The sequence below is a fragment of the Cherax quadricarinatus genome, chromosome 24 (genome assembly GCF_038502225.1).
Source record: "Cherax quadricarinatus isolate ZL_2023a chromosome 24, ASM3850222v1, whole genome shotgun sequence".
Taxonomy (NCBI): Eukaryota; Metazoa; Arthropoda; class Malacostraca; order Decapoda; family Parastacidae; genus Cherax; species Cherax quadricarinatus.
Genome location: NC_091315.1, coordinates 14,621,339 through 14,646,551, shown reverse-complemented (window position 1 = coordinate 14,646,551; position 25,213 = coordinate 14,621,339). Strand labels below are relative to the sequence as shown.

General features: G+C 40.5%; 1 protein-coding gene across 1 annotated transcript in view; it reads left to right on the top strand.

The window, feature by feature from the left end:
- The window catches only part of LOC128690813 (fas-binding factor 1 homolog), a 209,522-nt gene extending 205,964 nt beyond the window's left edge, over positions 1 to 3,558 (top strand). Inside the window, exon 18 of the mRNA XM_070088207.1 lies at positions 3,410 to 3,558. Within this exon, the coding sequence (XP_069944308.1) occupies positions 3,410 to 3,520 (111 nt within the window). The 3' untranslated portion in view covers positions 3,521 to 3,558. The remainder of the gene's footprint in view (positions 1 to 3,409) is intronic.
- Positions 3,559 to 25,213: the final 21,655 nt, after the last annotated feature.

Sequence of the window (25,213 nt, the reverse complement as noted above, 5' to 3'; positions counted from 1 at the left end):
ATCGTCATTTTCACTGTCTGTTCCTGTTGTACAGCCACGGGATGTACTCCGAGATGTACTCCTTCCCCTTGGAATAGCTTATGGCACACTACCAGAGCGCATATATCGTCGTATATACTGACGCTTCACTGGGGAATATTGCACTTCACTATCACTACTGGAACTAGTTTGAAGAGCTTGTAGTTCATATTCACTATCACTATCATCACAAATGCTCTCATCTGAGTCTGGGATTTGGGAAAATAGGAGTTTCCTCTTGGATTCTGGTACAACTGAACGTGAACAAGACGGCCCAGCACCAGAGGTGGAAGGCTGAGGGTCGTCTGGGTTTTCCTCACTATTACCGATGTTATGGTCATTAGTTTCGGTCAAAACCTCACCAAAACCTTGAAACTCATCTTCACTGGCACTTCCATCTGTATTAGAACTGTCACTGGGGAACAAAAGTGTCCCAATTCACTGAGGAGTGAGGAGCTTCTTACCGCGAGGCATGGTGGACATTGTTTACTAAGATGCCGTTCCCGCAATGCACCACTGGGTCCCAGATTTTTTTCTACCGCACACACCGACCACACAGACCCATTCTCTCACATCTAGGCCTACCAGCCTTTTCCCCGCGAGATTTGACGGCGCTAGAATTTATGCATACTAGTACGTCAAAAACCCCTGCGCGTAAGCCGTACTAGTATGTCCAAAACCCTCAAAGAGTTAAGGTAAGTAATGAGTGTACATGATTATTATATTATAGTTTAATAATAATATTAATATTAGTACATATGTATTATTGTAATAATAATTATTAATATTGTTATTAATTTAGGGCACTGGAGCACAGAACCACTGTATAGCACTTTGTCTGGATTTTTGGGGTTATCCTAGGTAATTTATACTATGTATGATAACTTCACTTACGTGTATCTGTGTGAGAGAGAGAGAGATACAGAGAGAGAGAGAGTGATACAGAGAGAGAGAGAGAGAGAGAGAGAGAGATTCAGTCAGCCAACCACCCACCCAGCCAGCGGGATACGTATTACACATGTTCCAGAGTTGTTTCTCTTTACTTAAGGTATAGGTTATACTACACTACCAGTGGTATTCTCCCATTCCACTGTGTCGACAATACATAAAGATAACAGTAACATATGATACTGTATGCGATGTAAAATTTACAATACAGTTCACTACCATGTATACATTATATATAGTACATAAATAATTAAAATATAACAATAGAAGTAAATTATGGTAAAAAGAATGAAATAATGATTGTACATTTCATTACAGTACTATGTAGGTAGTTTAGGTAGGAAATGTTTGACGTTATGCCTTACCCAGTATGTCGGCAATTTTCAAAGGTTCGACTTACGTCCATTTTGACTTACGACTGGTTGGTCGGGACCACGCTTTGTCCTAAGTCGGATGGTAGGTGTATATTTAAGCCAAGATAACCCAGCAAAGTCAATGTGAATAATTTCCATGTTTTGAGGAGTATTACACTCTAAACCAATTGTAATATTATAAGTACACGTATTACTTTACATAGCCTTAGAAGATCAAAATAGTAAAAAAATAGGATGAAAAATTTATACAGTACAGCCTATTCTCACTTGGCAACGTACTCGTTTACCGACACCTCGGACTTACAACAGGCACTCTGACCAGTATTCATACCTAAATAATGCATATTAGATCTGATTTCCTCTATTCTCTTTGTTTCAGTATACAGTACACTAATGTATAAACATTTAAAGGTATACCAGAAACGTTATAAATGGTGCAAAGGTGACATTACAACAGTATGAAAGATGGTTGACACAAACTCACTACCATTATATTGTGCTCCTCACTTAGCAATGGATTCGTTTAATGACATGGTCTTAGGAACAGAACTCTGTTGTTAAGCGAGGAGAGGCTGTATATATACCTTACTAATACTGATTATTCCAAGTGAAGCAGTGTTAGGCTATTTATTTCCCCCATGTTTGAAGGACTAATACACCTTTAACCCTTTCAGTGTGACACCTGCTCTCAAGTTAGTTTAATATCTTTATTATTCACCCTGTACCCATCCTGTGGGTGGTAGTCAAAGGATTACAGAGGTACATAATGGGCAAGCTTGCTATCAGGATCGCGAAAAAAAAAAAAAAAAGTTATTTTTTCTTATGAAATGGTAAAGATTTTTTTCTGAAGGTAATAAAACAAAAAGTACAAAATTTGATGATAAATTGTGAATTTTGCTGCTTCAGCGGTATTCATGCATCAGCGATTTCATCCCCTGTGAGTCCGACCAAATTCTTAGCTATTTTGCTAATACGTCTTCCATTCTGTCGACTGAGTACAAGAAACTGCCCATTCAACTATTTAAACTGCCCAATAAAGTGATCAGAAATTGGTAATTTGGCCAATTTCACACAAAATTCAAGAAATGCCAGTTTCAAAATAGGGTCCAGAATAAACAATGCAGACATTCCTGGCATTAAAATAACATTTACTCTGTTCATCAGTCACACCTCCAGCCTCTTATATTGTGTTCGTTTTTCATTTTGAATTTTTATTCACGCACGCACAAATAAAAAAAAATAGAATATTTACTGCTATGCAGCTTATTGCATTATTGTAATACTAATTGTATAAATAATGTCCGTGCATTCCTAAATGCATATTAGACTGGCCAGTTGAAAGTGTATTGGACAAGTGACTTCATTTTTGTACTCTGGAATATTGGCAAAAATTGAACACTCCAGCTACTTTGAGTTCAGTTTCAAGCTACTTCCACTCTTGAAACCAGTCAGAATCATCTTTATTTTGGTAATATATCCTCCATAATAACCATATGAAAATGCACAATAAAGTTGCCATTTTAAACCAAAAACACAGTCACAGTTTTTTCTCATTATGCACTGCATGTTGTAGGATTTTTTTTTTTGTATGGTGCACACTTACCGCATAGACCCATTCTCTCATGTATAGGCCCAAATTTACTGCTCACGGGTTACCTGAGTGAGCTGAGCTCATGGTGTTATGCTATGGGACTGATGCTGGCACTTTTATGGCTCTGTTGCCGATGAGTGATCATTTTTCTACCAACTTCAACACACCATAAAATTATAAGTCTTTATCATGTATCACTCATTTTAGTATTTGCTTCAGAAAAATGAACTCTATCGAGCTGTAAGAAAAAGTAATTTTATCTTCCCACAGACAGGATTTTTTTTTTTTGTTTTCAAGGAATCCCACAATTAAAGGGTTAATCAAAGTCCCTTCAACAGCACCACAGTTTCCACCTTTACAGTACAGTAGTTTGTGAACAGTTATACAATATGTCCTGCCTCTCCATCCCTACAATAAGCATTATTTGCATTCATTATTTATTGACAAATGACACACTAAATAATAATTTTTTCTGCAGATAAATATGTCTCCAGCTTCAGTTCTTGCTCGTTTAGCAGCTGCACGAGGACATGAAAATGTGGAACGAGAAAAAAGACTTCTGCAGATTTCTTGTATGGAATCTTCTTGACATTTGTCTTGTATTTGTGAATAAATTTACAGATTTAAGTATCCACAAAGGGGCATTTTTTTCCTCCAACTTTTCATTACTGGTTTACTCTACTAGGGAAGTTTTGGCAACTATTAATATGTTCACATGCATTATTAACTCTATATTGCCCATTTCAAGATTCTTGAAAAAGAGTCTGATAACTTTTAAGTCTCTTCTTGGTTTCAGACATTCAACACTGGTGTATCCTACTTACATGAAGACAAAAAAAATGTTATCAGTGTGTGTAGATGGACATTTGCCAATATTGTGTAGGAGAGAGATTTTTTTGTTATATCACATTAAATATACAGTAATCATGTATGCCTCCTTTGAACGTCTTCAATCTTTAACCCTTTCACTGTCTCCTATATAGATCTGCATTTCAAACTCTGCTTCCTCAGAGGAGTTGCGAGTTGCAAATTTTCACGTAGACATGAGAGAATGAGTCTATACAATTAAAGTGCGCATGGTATAGAAAAAATCCTGAACCAAGCAGTGCATGATGAGTTTGGTTTAAAATAACAAGTTTGAGGTGCTTAGGATGTTTTTTATAGATTTATTGGAAGTAGCTTGAAATTGAGCTCAAACTAGTAGAAATATTTTATTTTTTACAATTTTCTTTAGGATAGGTAAGGTGATCCTTGTTTATTTTATTGTTCTTTACTAGATTTACTTCACTTACTGGGACTCCCTAAACCATGACCAATCATTTCTGATTATATTTTATTATCTGAGAAATAGGTTAATAGTACTTTTATTTGTGTGAAAATGAATTCAAAATGGAGGACAAGTGTAATATAGGAGAGGCCCTAAATATGTGATTAATGAACAGAGGAAATGTTGCCTTAGTAGCTGGAATGTTTACAGTGTTTATTTTATATATTTTTTTTCAATTTTGAGTAAAATTGGCCAAATTAAAAAATTTTGTGCACTTTCTAGGGTACTTCTGATAGCTGAATGGGCAGTTTTTTGTGCTCAATCAAAAGCACAGAAGGAATATTAGTGAAATAGGTAAGAATTTTGTTGAGTGGAGCACTGGAATTAGTTTAACCCTTTGACTGTTTCAGGCCCCTCTCTGAAACTGTCATTCTATGTCGCTCAATTTTTGAAAAAAAAAAAAAAATTATTTTTTCTTATGAAATAATAGAGAATCTTTTCCCGATGGTAATGACACCAAAAGTTCAAAATTTGGTCGAAAACTCGTGGAATTATGCTCCTGCGAAGTTAGCGGTCTCGGCGACATATGCGTATCGGCGATTTCGCCGACTTTGAGCCCTATTTTCAGCCAATTCCATTGTTCCAGTTGACCAAACTCATAGCTATTTCTTTAGAACTTCATTTTATCTATCAGCTGAGTACAAGAAACCTCCCATTTACTAATTTGGACTACCCAATATGGTGGTCAGAAATTGGCAATTTGGCCAATTTCACGCAAAAAAAAAAGATGCCAATTTCAAAATAGGGTCCAGAATAAACAAGGTAGACATTCGTGGCACTAAAATAACATATGCTCTGTTCATTAGTCACATCTCTAGGCCCCTCTTATATTATTATTGCTTTCTATTTTGATTTTTTATTCATACAAAAAAATACAAAATTTACTGTTATGCAGACGACTGCATTATTGTAAAAATGGTATAAATAATATCAGTGCACTAGTGAAAGAATATTAGACTCCCCAGTTGACGTGCATTGGACGTGTGTGTGATTTATTTACTCTTGAACATTGGTAAAAATCGAACATTTCCGCTACTTTGAGCTCAGTTTCAAGGTCGTTTTCATCGTAAAAGTAATGAAAATCATCTCTGTTTCTGTAATATGTTTTCCATTTTATCACCTAAGACCATGAAAACGCGAATACAACGATAAATACTATACGAAAATACACATCAAAGTCGGCGTTTTATTCCAAAAAAACGATCAGAGTTTTTTTTTTCTCATTACGTAATGTGTGCTGCAGGATTTTATTTACGTGGTGCACACTGACCACACAGACCCATTCTCTCACATGTGGGCCTACCAGCTTTCTCCCACTTGATTTGAAGCCGCTAGAATTATTGAGTATATATACGTCAAAAACATTGGCTCGTAAGACGTATTTATACGTCGAAAACAGTCAAAGGGTTAATAAGGACTGAAATTGAGCATAATCGCCAACGTGCAAACTGTGCCTGCCTCACTTTATGCTGCCTTCATTTCTCTAGGTTTTTTCATAATTTCTAATCACTTCCCGAGCTTCTTGCTGATTGTATGTGAATACTGTCTCTTTGGGTGAGGCATTGTGTAAGAAATTTGTACAATATGTATAAGACAAAATTACGCATCCCAAGGGTCTGCTGCAGTCACCTCTTCTTCCTATCAACCCTTAGTTGGCACTGAGATAGCCATGGTCTAGAAGTACCTACAGTCACCCAGAGGGTTACCAGTTTGTATTTTGAAGCATTTGGCACAAAAAATATGAAAAAAAAAAATTACAAGAAATGTCTAAAAATGACAGCATATTATTATTATCATTATTACTATTGTATTATTATTATTATTATTCTTAGTATGCATGTATTATTATAATTATTAATACATACATATTATAGTTATTATTATTATTATTAATTTAGGGAACTGGAGCACAGATCCAATTCGCTAGATCAAGAGCCCATCACCACGTACAGTGAACCCCCAACTTACGATATTAATCCGTTCCAGAGAGGTCATCGTGAGACAAAATTATTGTAAGTCAAATTAATTTTCCCCACAAGAAATAATGGAAATCCAGTTAATCCATTCCAGACACCCAAAAATCTGAAAAAAAAAAAATTTAACACATGAAATATACATTTTCCTACACACAAAAAGAAGGATACAAGCACAATATACTGTACTAAAAGAAGAATAAATGACACTTACCCTTATTGAAGCTGTAGTGATGTGTGATGAGATGGGAGGAGGGAAGATGGAAGTGTACTAATTATTGGAAGGGGAATCCCCTTCCATAAGGACTTTAGATCGCTTGAGGGATGCTGTATCCTGATATCTGTTTTTCGTTTATCCGCACCAATGACAGTCTCTCAACATCGACTACTTGCGATCTGTATTTCGAAAAGATACTTGCACCTTTTGCAACAACAGCTTTCTTGATTGCCTTTTTGTTGGCCAAGATAGTAGCGATGGTTGATTGGGATTTGTTGTACAACCTGGCCAGCTCGGAGTCACACACTCCACTTTCATATTTTGTGATTATGTTTCTTCATCATTTCTATAGTAATTTTCACCCTTTTTACCACAGGGTTGGCACTAGAAGCTTTCTTTGGGGCCAAGGTGGCTTATTTAGCAGTTACAAGCACTAAAAACACTGGAATACAAAATGTGCCGAATGTATGTGTGGGAACGACTGCACTGGCTTGTAAACATTGGCATAATAACTGAAGGCAGGGCAGCTAAGGCACGCTCAGGCCAAAGAGACGCGTGGAGGTGTTCGGGACGAATGATGTAAGTCGAGTTTTTGTTCGTACGTCGGGGGAATTTTTTGCGCTGAAATGCTTCGTAAGTTGATTTTATCATAAGGTGAGCCCTTCGTAAGTCGGGGGTTGACTGTACATAATAATAATAATAATAATAATGTAAAAATAATATGTAATAATAATAATAATAATAACAGTAAGGAGAAACTTCAAAAGGCTGCCAGTAGTTGGCACCACCATCAGCAAAACATTGGTAACCACTACTAGTACACTTTTCACCTGTTTAGACTTTAGTAGTCTATAAGTATTAGGTTAAGTCTGCCCAAAATGCCTCAGCATGATAGTGGCTTTCTTTGCTCCAGTTATAGTATGATATGTAAACACACATTGTAACCTTTGCAAAGAATTAAATATTTTATTTATTTATTTAAGGAACATCCCTTGAGGGGGAAGTTTGCATCCTGAAATTTCCTTTGTATCCAGACGCAAAAAATCGACCGAATGACGGTTCGTATCCTGAAAAATTTGCATGGTGGGGCGTTCGTGAGCCGAGGTTCCACTGTACTTGTAAAAGAACTCCTCCTCCACCCTTTGAACTGTATGTTCCATAGCCCCATCTTCATAATATTCACACCATATACAGTACAGCTTTCAAACATGATATCTCACTGCCTTCAGCTTCCTCACATTTAAGACACATGCTTTAATAATAAAACAGGGATCAAAATAAACTCTCAGGATGTGTATACACAGAGACATGCACCTCTCGGCATTTGTACAGCTCCTGAGAGGCGTGCTCCTCTCGATGTTTGTACAGCTCCTGAGAGATGTGTGCCTCTCAGTGTTTGTACAGCTCCTGAGAGACGTGTGCCTCTCGGTGTTTGTACAGCTCCTAGGGATTATGAACCTTTTGGAAGTACAGTATTTAATTACAGCTCCTTAAGCTCTCGAGAGTCAAGTGGCAGCTTCCCTAGCTCTTGTGAATCTTGAGATACAGCTACTGTACTAGGCCTCATCTGTGTTGAGGTACATGGGGTGTGAGTCGTGGTCCCAGTGGCATGAGCTGAGGTGTGAGGAAATAGGTTTATGTACTTGGGCATGGGTTAAGGTATCAGTTTAACACCACCTCATGGTATATACTGTACACAGTATTCATACAAACATTCCAAACTCGTGTTATTTGTAAAGTGCTGTAAGGCAGAGGGAAGCTAAAGGACAAGGGCAGGTGTAAAGAGTGTACAATACTCATACTAAAAAAGAAAATGGTACCTCAGTTTTAAAACAAAACTAATTGTGTGTGGAGATAAGTAGATAGCAGCAAAGTTTTTGGTGGCTGATGGGTATAATTTATTATTTTAATGTAGTTTTTATGAAAGATGAGCTGTGGTGAAGTGTTATGCCTGGCCTGACTTAGAACAAGACCTAAATACTCGTGCTGAGGCTGAGATACTACTGTATACACAACCCAGCTGGTCCAGTGGCTAACACGTCAGTTTGGAGTTTTACGACTGATTGTGGGTTCTATCCCGCCCCTGGTATGGATTGCAATCGTGTCATTATGATTTCATAAGTTGGATTTGCATCAGTGCAAGTCTGTCCACCACACCACAGTAAATGATGCTCATCTATCTTGTATGTATAAATACTGAAGTAAATATATACTTAAAAATTATTTTATATAACATTTTGTATAATTTATTATGTGAGATAAGTGATAACTTATTATGTAGAGAGAAGGTAAGTAATGAATGTACTAACCACTGAAGAGCTGCAACACTATAGTTATTTTTTATAAAATTTATTTTTTGTTAATATTTTTGGGTGTCTGAAATGGGTTAATTGGATTTACATTATTTCTTATGGGAAATATTACTTCAGTTTTCGGCCATTTCGGATTTAGGCTGACCTTCTGATATGTATTAATTACGAAAACTGGGGGTCTACATATTGTGGGATTGTGGATTTTACAGCCACCTCCCCCTCCCCTCCCTATGATTTATTCTATAAGGAACTCTTATTACTACAGTGAAACCTCAAATATTGAACTTAATCCGTTCCAGGAGCTAGTTCTAAATTCGAAAAGTCTGAAAATCGAAGCAATATTTCCCATAAGAAATAATGGAAATACAATTAATCCATTCCAGAAACCCAAAAATATTCAGAAAAAATGCATTTTATAGAGATTAATTAATTTTACATACACACAACGAACACTATAGTGTTCAATTATGTATATAAATATAACATAACATTTTTACTTACCTTTATTGAAGATTGGTGATGGCATCTGGAAGATAGGGAGGAGGAGAGAGGGAGTTGGGGTTAGTGTTTGGAAGGAGAATCCCCCTCCATGAGGACTTCAGGTAAAGCCCTCTCTGGGGTTACTTCCCTTCTCTGTCTTTTAATGCCACTAGGACCAGCTTGAGAGTCACTGGACCCCTGTCTCACAAAATAACTGTCCACAGTCCTCTGTTTCTGACGCCTCTTTAACATTTCCCTAAAATGGAACATGGTTCTGTCACTGAACTGGTTCCATGAGTTTTCTGTACCAGATCGGCATGCAACTTCCTTGCCTTTTCGCAAATAATTGTCTCTGAAACACAATCACCTGCCATCTCTTTATCCTTGATCCACACCAGCAACAACTTCTCAACCTCTTCAACTATTTGTGGTCTTTTTTTGGTTATAGCATATTAACACCTTTCGCAACATCAGCTTCCTTGATTTGTTCTTTCTTTGCCAGGATAGAATCGATGGTCAACTTGTTTTTCCCATACATCCTGGCAAGCTCAGCAAGCTTCACACCACTCTAATACTTCTGTATTATTTTCTTCTTCACATATATGGTGTTTCTCACTTTCTTTGGGCCCATGGTAGCTTATTTCACAGTCCCACAAGCACTAGACACAATGAAATAATCATAAAATTTTGAATGAGAGCACAGGTTAGTGTTCACTCAAGCATCAACAAAGCCAGACTGGCTTATGGCACCTGCACGGGGACGTGGACAGAGTGGGCTGGCAGACAGGTCCAGTACCCGGAGGTCCGAAAATAGGGGTGTGTTCGATAATACGGACAAAGTTGGTTCGAAAAAAGGGTTCTATTCTTGAAACGTTCGATAATTGAACGTTTGAAATTTGATGTTCCACTGTATATTTATGGGGGTACTAAACCCATAGGGGTCATACAGTGCCTAAGCTAATGGGAGGTAGTCTGGTTCAATCCAAGGAAATGACGCTAGTGGGTTTAGCACTTGGTTTTGATTATAATAATCAATCCAAGAAAGAAGTTAATTTAATTCCTTGGATCAAGAGCCCCTCACCAGCACCATGGAACCTTCCTGAGGGGACAAGATTCTGTACAGTGGAACCCCAGTTTACGTCTTTAATCTGTTCCAGAAGGTCAGCCAAAAATCGATTTATATGAAAACTGAAGTAATATTTCCCATAAGAAATAATGTAAATCCAATTAATCCATTCCAGACGCCCAAAAATACGTATTAACAAAAAATACACATATAGAGAATAACTAGTTTTACATACAGAAAACAATGAGAAATAAATATAAAGCACTAATGAAATGGATAAATGAATATTTAAATCACTTTCACCTTTGCTGAAGACTTGCTGGCGTATGGAAGATGGCGAGGAGGGGAGAGGAAGGAGAGGTTATCTCTACCACCATCACTACCACCCTCTACCACCATCACTACCACCCTCTACCACCATCACTACCACCCTCTACCACCATCACAACCACTTTCACCCTTTACCACCATCACTATCACCCTCTACCATCACTACCAACCTCTACCACCATCACTACCACCCTCTACCACCATCACTACCACCCTCTACCACCATCACTACCACCCTCTACCACCATTACAACCACTACCACCCTCTACCACCATCACTACCACCCTTTATGAGTAACAAAAGCAAACTGAGTCACGAACGTATGAGTGGCCGTGTCCTGCAGGCAGGCAGACGCGTCTGGTATGGATGATTTCCGAGCAGATGTATGAAAACGGAAAATTTCGCTGAAAAAAGTGGTCAAAAACTGAATTGTACGATAACTGGACCGGATAAAAACTGGGGTTCCACTATACTGTTAATTATATTTAGGAAGGAACACTAAAACCTGCTGGGATCATACAATACCCAGGAATGAGACATATTCAGGTTCAATTTTAGGAAGGGGAGGATGAGTCCAATTCCTTGGGTGGAGCCCATCACCAGCATCAAGGAGCCTCCTTGAGGGGTCTAGTGGTGCATCTTTCACAAAAACATAGATGTTTAAATATATTTATTCCTACACTGTAAACTAATGAATTTTATTCAGCTCTTCATGTACCATGTTTCAATCAGCTTTTATTTTCTATGGCATTGCAAATTTTTGGTTCATTGTACTTACAGATTTATCTATTTCACATGCAAATGATAATGAAACTACTTAATTGGGAGTGACACATTTATTGACACTAAAATGCTATGCAAAATAATCATAATTCCATTACCAACCATCTATTCTCGACACTTATCTCACTGCCACCAGTAAACATAACATTCACTCCCATCACCTGCAACATAAGGTAACCTCATTTATGCACACACACAAAAATACCCACACAAGACAGACTTCTGCATCTCCTACACATGAATCTCATTCAGCAATACCATGCAACAATGAGGTTAATCTTATTATCATGCAACTAATACTCTTGTTTTCTGTACCTATTATTACTATCTCATTTTACAAGTACGTACTGTCTAGCTAGCAATGTCATACCTTTGCAAGTGTTAGCTTTAAAGCCTACTGGATATTACAAACTTATTTTCCAACTTTAAACCTCACATTTCATAGGATTTGTTGCAGCATATCACCTTATATATTACCTACTGGTACAAAAGTTCAGTACATATTAAACTGTTCCAAACAAACTTAAAAAACCACCACTAGTATTTCCATCAACAACTGGATTTCCAATATTTTAGAACCGTATTGTAATGCAGTTATTGTTAATGCACAGTATGCAAAACTTACAAGTGAAATTACCTTTGAATTCTTTATAAAAAAATGTTAACCATTTTCAGCTACATATTCTTGTAAATTATTTTTAGTTCTCCAGCAGAATGCTAACCAACACTCAAAGAATAAGTACTAAATTCACACATACAGCTCTGTACAAATTAAATACTGTACTTATTTATTTGCAGACTCTGTTTACAAAATGTCACTAGGTTAATTCTGAAATATGCAAAAAAGACTTAAGTGTATACCAGACATTATTCATATTTTACCTTAACACCAGTTCCCAAATTCATTCCCTATCAAATTAGCCAATATACAGCAGCTGTAACAGTAATTTTGGTGTACCTTTGCCTTTAGTACATGTACAGTAATTGCCATACACTGTAGCATGATATATATATCTTTAAAGAGGCAGTGCAATAACAAAATACAATGCAGTGTATGTGTAAAATCAAATACGTACCATAAACCTTTGTCATTAGTGGCCTTTATATTCACATGTCCCTATGCATGATCCCATGAATATTTTCCACCATTCACACAGATCCACTCCCATCCACACACTGAGGCAACCAGTGTGCCAGTCAAAATAAACAGCTCTGTCACCTCAATATTTTGATCCCGCATTTTAAATTATTAGCACAAAATGCACCAAACCCACAGAGGTCATAAAGCACTGCAAAGCTGAGAGGAGCTATTGTGCCTATAAGAATTATAGGCATAATAAGTCAGTTCCAGTCAAAGTCAGAGAGTGTCTGCAATGAAGGAAGGGCTTTCCAATATTGTAAAGCAGGCAAAGTGAAGGTGCCCAGATACTGAAAAAGAGATCCGAAATGAATTCAGTGTGTTTTCTGATAAATGGTATGGTTAAGAGGATTTTAACCTTCAATAAGACTGACAACTTTCAGAGAAGTGCCAGGTACCTCTCCATGTGATAGCTGTGTCTTATGTGATTGCTACACAGTCATGAGAAAAACATAGACTGACACGAAAATAGTTGACCAAGAATTCAAATATGGTTTGATCAATAACAGCTTGTTCTCTAACCCAGACCAGCAACATTGCCATCAATCCTAAATGCTCCAAGACAAAACTTTAAAAAAGGGTTGTAAAGAGAAGATTCCTGCAAAAAAAAGGATCATGGACCACAGAACATGAAGAGGAATCTGCAAGTTCCTCATCCTGAACACCAAAATGGCCAGGGACCCAGTAAATGACAAGTCCTGTGTGCTTGTTGAAAGGGAACACAGCCATTATTAAATACAAAGGATGAAGGCTGCACAGAGCTTTTAATGCACTTTGAGTGGCAGAGGCCATAACAAAGCAGGAAGAGAAGCAATGTGATTGATAGCTACAACAAGTGTACTGTATATAATTTGGCTGTGAAGAAATTAGTAATATCCAATAAGTGTCCCTGTATCACACTAACCAGAAAAAATTGCTGTATATCCTGAACCATCAGAAGACTTAGAGGATTAAGTAAATATAGCAGAAGAATACGAGTACAACTGAAAATACTCAAGGAGGATGGCATGTCCATGGCACAGATATGCTGCTTCGAAAAGGGAAGGAGGGACATACTTTCTCATACCTTCTCTGAAGGTAGTATGAGAAAGAAATGAGGTATGAAGAGAAAAGTGGGGCAAATTAAGGAAAGTAATTAAAGTCTGAGGCAGAAATTAAGACAAAATAAAAAATTGCGATGACTGAATGAGTCAGCTTTATTAGCACCAGTAAATATTCTGTAGGTCACAGTGTCATGAAGATCATAAAAGAACATGGTGTCATAGACACTGAGTATCTTAATGCCTCGTAATAAAGGATTAAGACCTGCATATAAGCTTTCAAATGGGGATGAAAATAAGGTATCATTACAGATGCAATCCTTGATAATGGATGACATTAAACTTGGAAAAAGTAACTGTTGAAGCAAATGAATACACCTGAGTCTCCAAGTTTAGATAGAGCCAAAGTCATATGAAAATGAGCTTTTCTATTGGCCTTTTTAGCTTGCCAAGATATGCAGCTTTCAGGGATGTAGAATCTAATTTCTGTGACATCCTTCAGTTAAAGTGAAGGCTAAGAAATTTAACAGCTTGGCAGACCAGGCTAGGGAAACCATACAGAGAGAGTACATAATAGGGAATGACAGGGCGCCGAGTGAATACGATTGAGTTCATTTTGGATGGTGAGAACCTGAAACCATGTGATGTAGCCCAGTTGGACATAAAAATCAATTATACTGTAAAGAAGAGTATGTTTGTTGAATGTTTGTGCCAGCTCAAGCAATGGTAAAATTATCCACAAAGATCAATTTTTCCAAGTTAGTATTTAAGGTTAGATCACAAACAGCCAGTAGAAACAGCTATGATAAAAACATACCTTTGTGGAATGCCTGCCTTCTACTTCAGCAAAATCTGGTAAAAAGCTGATGTTGAACTTGGCACATAAGTGTCAATTTGCCATGAAGGCCTTGTATTATTATTTCAGCTTTGCAGGCTGAAATAATAATACTGGGATAAGATGTGATAGAAACATGCAGTTGTCATAAACCTTTTCCAGTCAAAAATGATTGCCACCATACTGACCCTGAGTAAAGACATCACAGATGTGCACACTGACCCAAAGTAGATGATCAACAGTGAAACAATCCCTTCTGTATCCAAACTAATGGAGAGATGCACAGCTGTGTGTTTTCAAGTATCACACTAGTATCCTGTTAATCCTATGGGTCTATAATGGGAGGGATTGCAGTCTGACATACAGTACCTGGTTTTCAGAAATGACCATAGCACATACACTGCACAGGTGACTCTTCTACAGACCAAACACAACTGAAGATCGACAACAATAGGTCTAATTAATGGCTTCGAGTGTAATTGCTGAAGCATGAGAATATATACAATGTATATCATTGGACCCAGTTACTGCAGGTCAACACACTGATAATGCTCATGAAAGTTTATGAATATTAAATGGAACCTCATACAGTTCATCTGTGCAAGAAGTGAAGTCTAAAACAGTAAATTCCTGGAAAGATTTATACCATGAAAGTCAAGAGACAGGTGTGATTCATGGAAGACCCAGGAAAAGTGACACACTATTGCATTTGAGACTGGATCTGCTTATTCTGTACCAGCAGTGTCAGACAGAAAGGAGAGATTTAGTTAGTTCTAATACATTGTGGAAAAAGTAAAACCTCAAAGACTGGAGCTGATTCAGGCAAGTACTTGACTACCAATTTGTGGAACTTTTTCCATGCTGTTCACATAGGAAGTGGTGGCACTGAAAGTTGAAAAATAAGCACACTTGGCTGCTTGTATGACATGTTGGGTATTTGCTATTGCTTGTTTGACAGCTAAATAGCAAGCCATGATATGATTATGTTGATACCAGCCCCATGCACCACGTTTGAGTCTGATGGTCCCTGCACAATCTCATGATCACCAGGGTACACATTTATGACAATGCTTACCTGAGGTTTCCCTTCAAGAGGGAGGGGTTTCCTTAAGTTCAGTGAAGACTCTTGATCCAAGGAATTGGATTATTATTATTATAATCAAAAAGAAGCGCTAAGCCACAAGGACTATACAGCGCTGCAGGGCAGGAAGGAAGCGAGGGCATCAGGTGGCAAAAGGGAGATGGATGAGCAACAGGTTACGGATAACAGCGGGGCAGTGGATGGTGAAAGGGTAAAGGGCAGCAAGAGACTGAACCAGAAAGGGCTGAGGGGAGTGCGAAAAGTATCATCAGAGTTTGTGGAGTAAATCAGTCGTTGTCAAGAAGTCAATGAGAGAGTCAGGATTAAAGGAGGGTCCATCAGCAAGAAGGGAAGGTAAAGAGAGAGTAGGAGAACGAAGACGACGTTGGAGGTAAATTCTGCGTGCTCGTTGATAGAGAGGGCAGTCTAACAGAATGTGGCTAATCGATACTGGAACTTGACACTGCTCACAGAGAGGAACAGGGTGCCTCTCCATGAGATACCCATGAGTAAGACGAGTGTGGCCAATGCGAAGGCGGGAGAGAGTGGTCTCCCAACCTCGGCACTGATGACAAGAAGACGGCCAGTAACCTATGCTCGGTTTAATAGAATGAAGTTTGTTACCGAGCAGAGTTGACCAACGTTGTTGCCAACGGGTGCGAAGGTGGGTAGCTATTGCAGCAAAATAGTCCAGAAATGGAACACCTCGATAGGAAATTGGTAGGTCATATACTGCTGACCGCGCAGCAGTGTCTGCCTGTTCATTGCCCTGTACGTCGACATGACCAGGGACCCAACAAAAAACAATATCTTTATGTTTGGTAGAGATACGGCGTAGCCAAAGTTGGATACGGAGAACTAGGGGATGAGATGTATCAAATTTTCGTATAGCCTGTAGAGCACTAAGGGAGTCTGAGACTACTACAAATGATGACACAGGCATAGATGCGATACGAATAAGTGCTGCAAGAATGGCATACAGTTCAGCAGTAAAAATGCTAGCTGAAGATAGTAAATGCCCTCGTACGACGCTGTCCGGAAACACTGCTGCGAATCCGACGCCGTCTGAAGACTTAGAGCCATCTGTGTACACAGCGGTGGCATGAGAATGAGAGTGGAAGTGATCAAGAAAAAGAGAGCGGGAAGCCACCGTAGGCAGTTGAGCTTTCGAGCAAGGGAGTGAGAAAGAACAGACCCGAACAGCTGGAACTTCCCAGGGGGGTAGGGAAAAGTGAGATGCTACATGAACATATAAAGGTGGTAACTGAAGGGAAGACAAGAGTGAAAGTAGGCGAAGAGAAAAGGGACGGAGCAAACAGGGGCGGCGAACGAATAAAGAATGTCTACTAATATCGGTGACCATTCTATAAATGGAAGGATTGTGTAGATCGTGAGAGCGTACATAGTAACGAAGGCAATGGGCATCACGGCGATCAGACAAGGATGGAACATTTGCTTCTGTATAGAGGCTCTCAACAGGGGAAGAGCGAAAAGCACCAAGGCACAAACGTAAGCCTTGGTGATGGATAGAGTTAAGGCTAGAGAGAGTAGCAGGAGAGGCCGCGGAATAAATCTGGTCACCATAATCGAGTTTCGATAAAACGAGGGCTGAATGTAGGCGAAGCAGAGTTCGACGATCAGCTCCCCAGGAAAGATGAGCAAGGGTTTTAAGAAGGTTTAGCCGGCTGTGACAAGTTGCCTTCAGAGAGGTAATGTGAGGTTTCCAGGTTAACCGACGGTCAAAGAGAAGGCCTAGAAACCTGACTGTATCACGTTCGGGGATACGGGAGCCATAGAGATACAAAGGATGATCGGAGATAACAGAGCGTCTAGTGAAAGTAATTTGGTGAGTTTTGGTACTTGAAAATTTAAACCCATGTGTGGTGGCCCAAGTGGAAACACGGTCGACCGCATGCTGGAGAGAAACTGCAATAAGGTGACAGTCAGCGCCTGCACAAGCAATAGCGAAGTCATCAACATAGAGTGATGACCAAATATTGGGTGGAAGAACAGAGGCCAAATCATTTATAGCAAGGAGAAAAAGTGTTGTGCTTAGAACACATCCCTGAGGGACACCTTCAGCTTGGACGAAGTCCGGGGAAAGAACATTATTGACTCGAACACGGAAATGTCTGTCAGTTAAAAAGTTCTTAAGGAAGGATGGTAGATTGCCTCGGAGGCCTAAGGAATGGGCCTGGGCCAAAATATTATACCTCCAAGTTGTGTCATATGCCTTCTCAAGGTCAAAAAATATGGCAATAACTGAGTGATTATTCGCAAAGGCATTACGAACATACGTATCCAAGCGTAGTAAGGGGTCTATGGTAGAACGACCCTTACGAAAGCCATATTGACTAGCGGAGAGACTGTTGTGAGTCTCTAAATACCACATTAAACGTCGATTTACGAGGCGTTCCATCACTTTGCAAACTGCACTTGTAAGAGCGATGGGGCGATAGTGGGAGGCATCATGTCCTGTAGTACCCGGTTTGCGGAAAGGGAGAACAATGGCAGATTTCCACAGCTGGGGAAGAACTCCTTGTGCCCAAATAAGATTGAAGAGGTGTAAGAGGACTACAAGGGCTGACCGATGTAAATGTTGTAACATACGAATATGAATGTCATCAGGCCCAGCTGCCGATGATCGGCAAGCTGAGAGCGTTGCCTCCAGTTCTTGAAGTGTAAAAGGCACATTATACTGTTCTTCTCCGAGAGAAGAAAAGTCCAAGGGTACTAACTCTCTGGCAGACTTTGAGGAAAGAAACGAGGGGCATAGATGGAGCCCTCGGGAAATACGGACCAGATGTGTGCCAAGTTCAATGGCAACGTCGAGAGGGTTTGCTATATCAACACCAGTGACCCGTAGAACAGGAGCCGGGTCAGGAGAGTATTTACCACTCAATTTCCTCACTTTTTTCCAGACTGCACTCATAGAAGAAGCAGAGGTGATGGTGGAAACATAGTCTCGCCAACAAGTGCGTTTAGCTTCACGGATGACACGGCGAGCGATCGCACGCTTCTGCTTAAAATCAACAAGTCTCTCAGCGGTTCTATTGTACCGGTACCTGCCCCATGCAGCACGTTTCAAACGTACTGCACGAGCACAAGCAGGAGACCACCAAGGCACGCACTTCTGAGAATGCCTGCCTGAGGTTTGGGGTATAGAATGAGAAGCTGCGGTATAAACTGATGTCGAGAAGATGTGTAGGAGCTCATCAATGGAGGATGAAGAAGGAACCTCACTAAAAGCAGTGAGGTGTGAGTAAAGATCCCAATTTGCCCGATCAAATTGCCAGCGAGGGCTACGGGAAGGTGGTGAATAGGAAGGAGAAGTAAGAATGATCGGAAAATGATCGCTGTCATGTAAGTCTGGTAGAACAGACCAGGTGAAGTCTAGTGCAGTGGAGGAAGAGCAGACTGATAGATCGATGCAAGAGAGAGTATGAGTACGAGGATCAAAATGGGTGGGAGTACCCGTATTTAAAACATGGAGGGGGTGAGAGGCAAGAAAAGCCTCCAACTGAATGCCACGTGAGTCACAATGAGACCCCCCCCAGAGGAAATGGTGGGCATTAAAATCACCAAGTAACAGAAGTGGTGGTGGTAAGGATGAAACAAGAAAGGCAAAGTCTGGGATAGAAAATGCTCGAGAAGGAGAGAGATATAAAGAACATATTGTAAACCACTTATTCAAGTGGATACGGGCTGCAGTGTAATGCAGCGAGGTATGGACAAATAGTTGACAGTACGGAATATCATTGCGTAGAAGAAGGGCACTTTCATTAAAGGTCCCATCTGAGAAAGGATCCGAAGAATACAATAAATTATAGCCTGAGATAGGTTGGAAAACAGCCGAGTGTAATTTTGGTTCTTGTAAGCAAGCACCAACAGGGGAAAACCTGGAAAGCAACATCTGAAGCTCACCCCGATTACCCCTGAGGCCGCGGATATTCCACTGTAAATAGGCCATGATTGGCGATGAAGAAAATATCAGGAATCTGTAGGTAAAGGCACCTACGGACTAGAGGGGTTAGAAAAGTCAACGTGTGGTGGCATTGGAAGATGTTCAAGTAGCGAAGGAACGGAGCGTTGCGAAGAATGGGGTTGTGAAGATGGAGGAGAGGGAAGAGAAGGAACAGGAAGTGAATCAGTGTCCATTGAAGGTTTAGTCTCTGCAATATATTCTGAAATGGCTTCAAGTGTTTCTGAATTCAAAGATGTATGGGAAACCATATTGGAGATAGGAGGAGGAGGGTGAGTAAAGATTGGGACAGTAATGGACTGTACCAAAGTAGAGGGGGAGGGAAAAGTGTAAGGGACTGGAGATGAAGTGTGGGGGGGGACAGAAGAGGTAGAAACCTGGGAGGTGACAGAAGAGGGAGAAACTTGGGAGGGGACGGGGGTGGAAGGCATAGTACGAGGAGGGTGAATCTCCACACTTGTAATAGAGCCAGAGAGAGGGGAAGAACTAGGTACAGAGACTGGAAAGGTAACGTGTGGAGGTGGAAGAAGGGAAGGAAGGGGCAAAGAAGATTTGAGCAATGTGGATTTTTTGGACTTCTGAGTAGAGGGGCGATTGGTATTAGGTGTCGTACGAGGTCTTGTCGATACTGGGGCTTGTGAGGAAGGACGCGAAGATGCGAGAACAGACTGAGTTGTAGTCGGGACGTCAGAGCCAAGGACAGCAAAAGGATTAGATGCCGTAATGGCTATGGGAGGGGTAACAACAGAGGAGGCTGCAGAAGATGGGACCCCAGAAGTGGGGGGATGTTTGGAAACACGAGAATAAGAAACACGGGGTAGTCTCCCTTGGAGGCGGAGATGAGTAACTGCCATAGCATAAGGGAGACCTTCTGCCTCTTTGAGGCAACGGATTTCACGTTCATTTAAGTAGACCTGGCAACGGCGGGAGTACGAAGGGTGAGCTTCATTACAATTAAGGCAAGATGGAGGTTGACTGCAAGATGTATTAGAATGGTTGTCGGCACCACAGACTGGGCATTCGGCCATAGATCTGCAATATTTCGCTGGGTGACCAAAACGCCAGCAATTTCTACATTGTTGCGGTGTAGGTATCACCTTTCGAACTTGTAACCGATGTCCCGCGACATATACAGAGGACGGGAGTTCTCGGCTGTCAAAAGTTAAACGAGCCACATTGCAAGGGTAACGTCTCCGCCCCCGGGCAGGAAGGACATAAGTGTCTACTTTGAGGATTGGGAGATCCTGGAGTTCCAGCTGTTCAAAAATGTCATTGCCACATGACTGGAAATTCTGTTGGACTATGGTATGGGGCAGAATGACAGTACCACTACAAGAATTGAGAGAAAGATGTTTTTCAACAGTGATAGGAGTAGTATCGATATTCGAAAGGAGAGAAAGATCATGAGCTTGGGTAGCATTCTGGACAGTGACGATGCGCGTACCGCTCTTGAGAGCGTGAAATGAAATATCTCTGCCAACATGACGCAGGAGCGCTTTGGCAATACTATGGTCAGAAAGGTAGGCAGAAGAAGAAGTTGGTCTTAAAGTAAAGAATTTAGTCCATTGTGTGGTCCGAAATTGAGCGTGGAGAGGGAGTGCTTGACGTGTCGGTCGTTTCCGAGTAGAATGGGAAGGTAACGACGGAGCATCATCAGGAGATTGACGTTGGCGTTTAGGAGTAGGACCGGAGTTGGTCCGGCATGAAATGGGTGGGCGATTCGAAAATTGCCGTACCGTAGAGGGAGAAGCCGGAAGCATAGTCAAAGGAGAGCGGAGTTCAGACAAATCGAAGGAGTCAGTCGAAGCCCCGGTACCTGAAGCGGGTGAGGAAACAGCACCAGCAAGAGGTACAGGGGCATCAGGAGTGTCCGAAGAGTGGTCTAAACACAAGGCAGGGTCAGAATGGGGTGCGGTATCAAGAAGGGGCCCGGGGGTAGTGGTTTCATGGACTAGGGCTGCCATGGTTAGGTTACTCCTTTGCTTTTTGTTTTTAAGAAAAAAAAAGAAAGAAGAAAAGAAAATAAAAACAAAAAAAAGAATAAAAAAAGGGGGGAGCGGGGAGGAATAGTTCCCAGGAGGAATGAAAGGGCCGGAAATCTCCCTCCGCGCCCAAGAGGACTCGACACCGCTAGTAGCGCAGATGCAGCATGGAACCCGTGCCATACCCTACCCTTCATGCCAGTAAACCAGCAATCCGGGATAGCAACCTCACATCTGCCGAGCTACCTCGGTGGACAAAAGAGAGGGCGGCCGGATATCCGCCACAAAGCATACCTCCTTCAGCCACCACCCCCGGAATCCGAAAGGTGGCTTCCAGAGATACACCCGTCGCCCAAAAGACACCCAAAGCTACTCCGGGATACCGGAGAGGGATCGGGACATCCCTAGGCAATCCAGATTCCACGGCAAACTACGCCACCGCCAAGAAACCTCAACGGAATGGGATCGACCCCGGTGTCCTTTCCCCTACCTAGGAACTAGCGCGCCTGTGGGAGAAATCACGAAGGCTAAAAAGAGGAAGGGCAAAAGGGAGGGGTGAGGAGGAGGAGGAGGAATGGAAAAAGGGGAGGATGGGGAGGATGGGATAGGGGAGGGGAGAATGGGGGGTAATTAGGTTCGGTCTGAGGAAGAAGACCGACAGGGCTAATTCCTCAGACCAAGAGCCTCTTCACCACGCCAAGGAGCCCCCCTTGAAGAGGCCAAGGAATTGGAGTGGTTCTTCACTTTCTTGAATCAAACCTGATTACCTCCCATTTCTAAAGCACACTGACCACCTACTGATTTAGCACCTCCCATTAATATAGTAATACCATAATAATAATAATAATAATGAATAATAATTACCCAAGCTTCATGGAATAAAAACTCCAGCAGCTGAAAGAGATGTAACAAATAAATGTAGTAACTCATTAATGGAGGTAGCATCTGTGGTAGGAGAAGGAAAGGAAATATAATGTGTTAAAAAAAAATTCACACACCTAAATTTCCATCAGGAGTGGCAGCAAGGATGGGTGTAAGAATGGGAAGTAAGAATGTTAAAGCAGGGCCTCTTAAGATTGGGTAAAAGGAGAAAGGTACAAAGAGTAGATTGTGTACTACTTACCCAAATAAACATAGGCTACAGCATAATGGGCTAGAATTAGGATAAACAGTTTGGTATATGGAACATTAGCCACACAAGAGAGGAAAGGACAGATTGTAAACGAATGCAACTAGAGATCTGAAAGCCAATAACCTGGCAGATTTTCGTTTCTTGGAGACAAATGCATCTGGGAGAAAAATGGGTGTTCAGCACCTGGCACTCTTTCTGATCTCCTCAGTATTTAATACTTCATTTTAAAACAGATAAAGCCTAAATACACAAAAAAAGTTGAGTGAAAGTCATGTGGCTAAGTGATCAATGAAATCAAGGTCTGGTGGTAGCAGATATGAGATCACTAAAGACTTGTGCATGTGAACTGCAAAACAGGATTAATAGGCTGTGGAGCAGCAAGAGTATAGGGGCAGTAGGGATGAAAAGTAGCTGAAATAGACTTTGTTACAATAGGTCTGACATCACATTTAATGGTTATATACATTTTATCATATTACCTGCATAAGATTACATGATCAGAATCTATGGAGGAAATCAGAATCTACACATTAATAGGCATATCATTTATGCAAGCTTAATATGATGACTTTTATCATCTCTCCTGAAGATGGAGGAAATGGTAGTGTGGCAAGTGCAAGAGATATTACTTCAGAAGTAGAACAGGGCTGATTGTTGGAAGTAATAGACTTTTAGGAGCTTGTTTCTTTAATGCAATCTTCATAGGGGGTTATAGAGGACCCAGGACATTCAATGACAAGTGGAAAGGAAGGAGAAGTAGCAACCTCAGGGGTGACTGAAGAGAAGTGTGCATAGTAGATGTGATTAGGAAGGGAAAACAATGAAGAAGAATCTTGGAGAACCAGAGTAGACTCAGGAATAGAAGAGGGTGGCCCCAAGTAAACCCCTACACTGCTTTCACTTGAAAAGGAAGAACAGATAGTGTAAACTGCATGGAATCAGAACTGTGGTAGAAGTTTTAGAGAATGGGCCTTCAAATTTGTTATGTACAAAAGAGAGAGAGGTGTATATATGACGGAAGCCGAGAAGCCATGTGAACTTATGAAATACTAGGCACAAGTGCAGTTCTGTAAAAAAGATTAATGGCCTAGCTATATGACATGTACCATTTCTCCTTTAGGAGGCTAATCTTGCTCTCTAAGGAATATAAAACATGAAGCAAAATAGGCAGGATGAGCCCCAGCAAGATTCAGGCAACAAGGGGTAAACAGTCTGTAAGGTTCACCAACAAGAGAAGGGAAGGCACCAAGAAAATTTGCATGTGTCAACAGTGTTTAGCAGGGTTCCTGAAACTGTTGGGGAATGTGTAAGAGCTCCATTACTGTTATGTAGTTACCAGCTAAATATATAGTGGAGGGGAGCTTATGGCCATCAAAGATTAACATGACAACACTGGTTAAGTATTTACTTAGTCCTCATGCAAGATGGACAAAAGGATCAAGTATTTGCTTAGTCCTCATGCAAGATGGATGAAAGGATCTACAGTGGACCCCCGGATATCGGCCAAATCACCCTGAACAAGCTGCAACAAGCCATATCTGCAACATGTTCAGTGACAAAACCTTGTCCCACTTCTGGCAAATCTTTAAGAGATGCCAGAAACAGACCTCTGTGGACAGTTTTTTTTTTTGTGCAACAGGGGTGCAGACTCAAGCTTGTCTTAGTGCCAGTAAAAGACAAAGAAGGGAAGTAACCCTGGATAGGGACTTGATACCTGATGTCCTTATGGAGGGGGATTTCCCTTCCAAACAATAATCAGCCCTCCCCCTCTCCTCCTCCCTGTCTTCCATACGCCAACAAGAATCTTCAGTAAAGGTAGTTGTGATGTTAAATGTTCATTTATCCATTTCATTAGTCATTATATTTAGTTCTCATTGTTTTGTGTATGTAAAACTATAGTTAATCCTTAACCCTTAAACTGTCTAAACGTAGATCTACATTTGCTCACGTAGCACTCTGAACGTAGATATACTTTTTTTTTACATTGTTTCTTATGGAGAAAATCAAGGTCGGAGCGCTATGTGCGCAAATGTAGATCTACGTTTGGACAGTTTAAGGGTTAAAAAATGTGTTTGTTAATATTTTTGAGTGTCTGGAATGGATTAATTGTATTTACATTAATTCTTATGGGAAATATTACTTCAGTTTTCGGCCATTTTGGATTTAGGCCAACCTTCCAAAACGGATTACGGCCAAAATCCGGGGTTCCACTGTACTTGGAGGAAGGGTAGCTGTTGCAGTTCTCAGAGAATATCATTTGTGCACTCAGTAAATGTTTGCTGATGGCCAACTGAACACACAATGGTGAATGTTCTCTGAAGGATAACCATTTCAAAGTATATATTAAGGTATATCTAAGAACAAAAATATGCTTGTCATCTATACTATGTAATTTGCTCTTATTTTCTCTAGTAACGTTGTTAATCCACACTACATATACCCTGTCATGCTGGGTATGGAAAGTGACTGTTAGGCCTGCTGCTGTCAATATCACTTGGCCTACTATAATTGCATAGCACATCTGAAGCTTTGTTGGACCGAAATGTAAAATTTTTTGACCATTTTTGGGGGCCACACAATGTAGAGGTAATGGAATAAGTTGA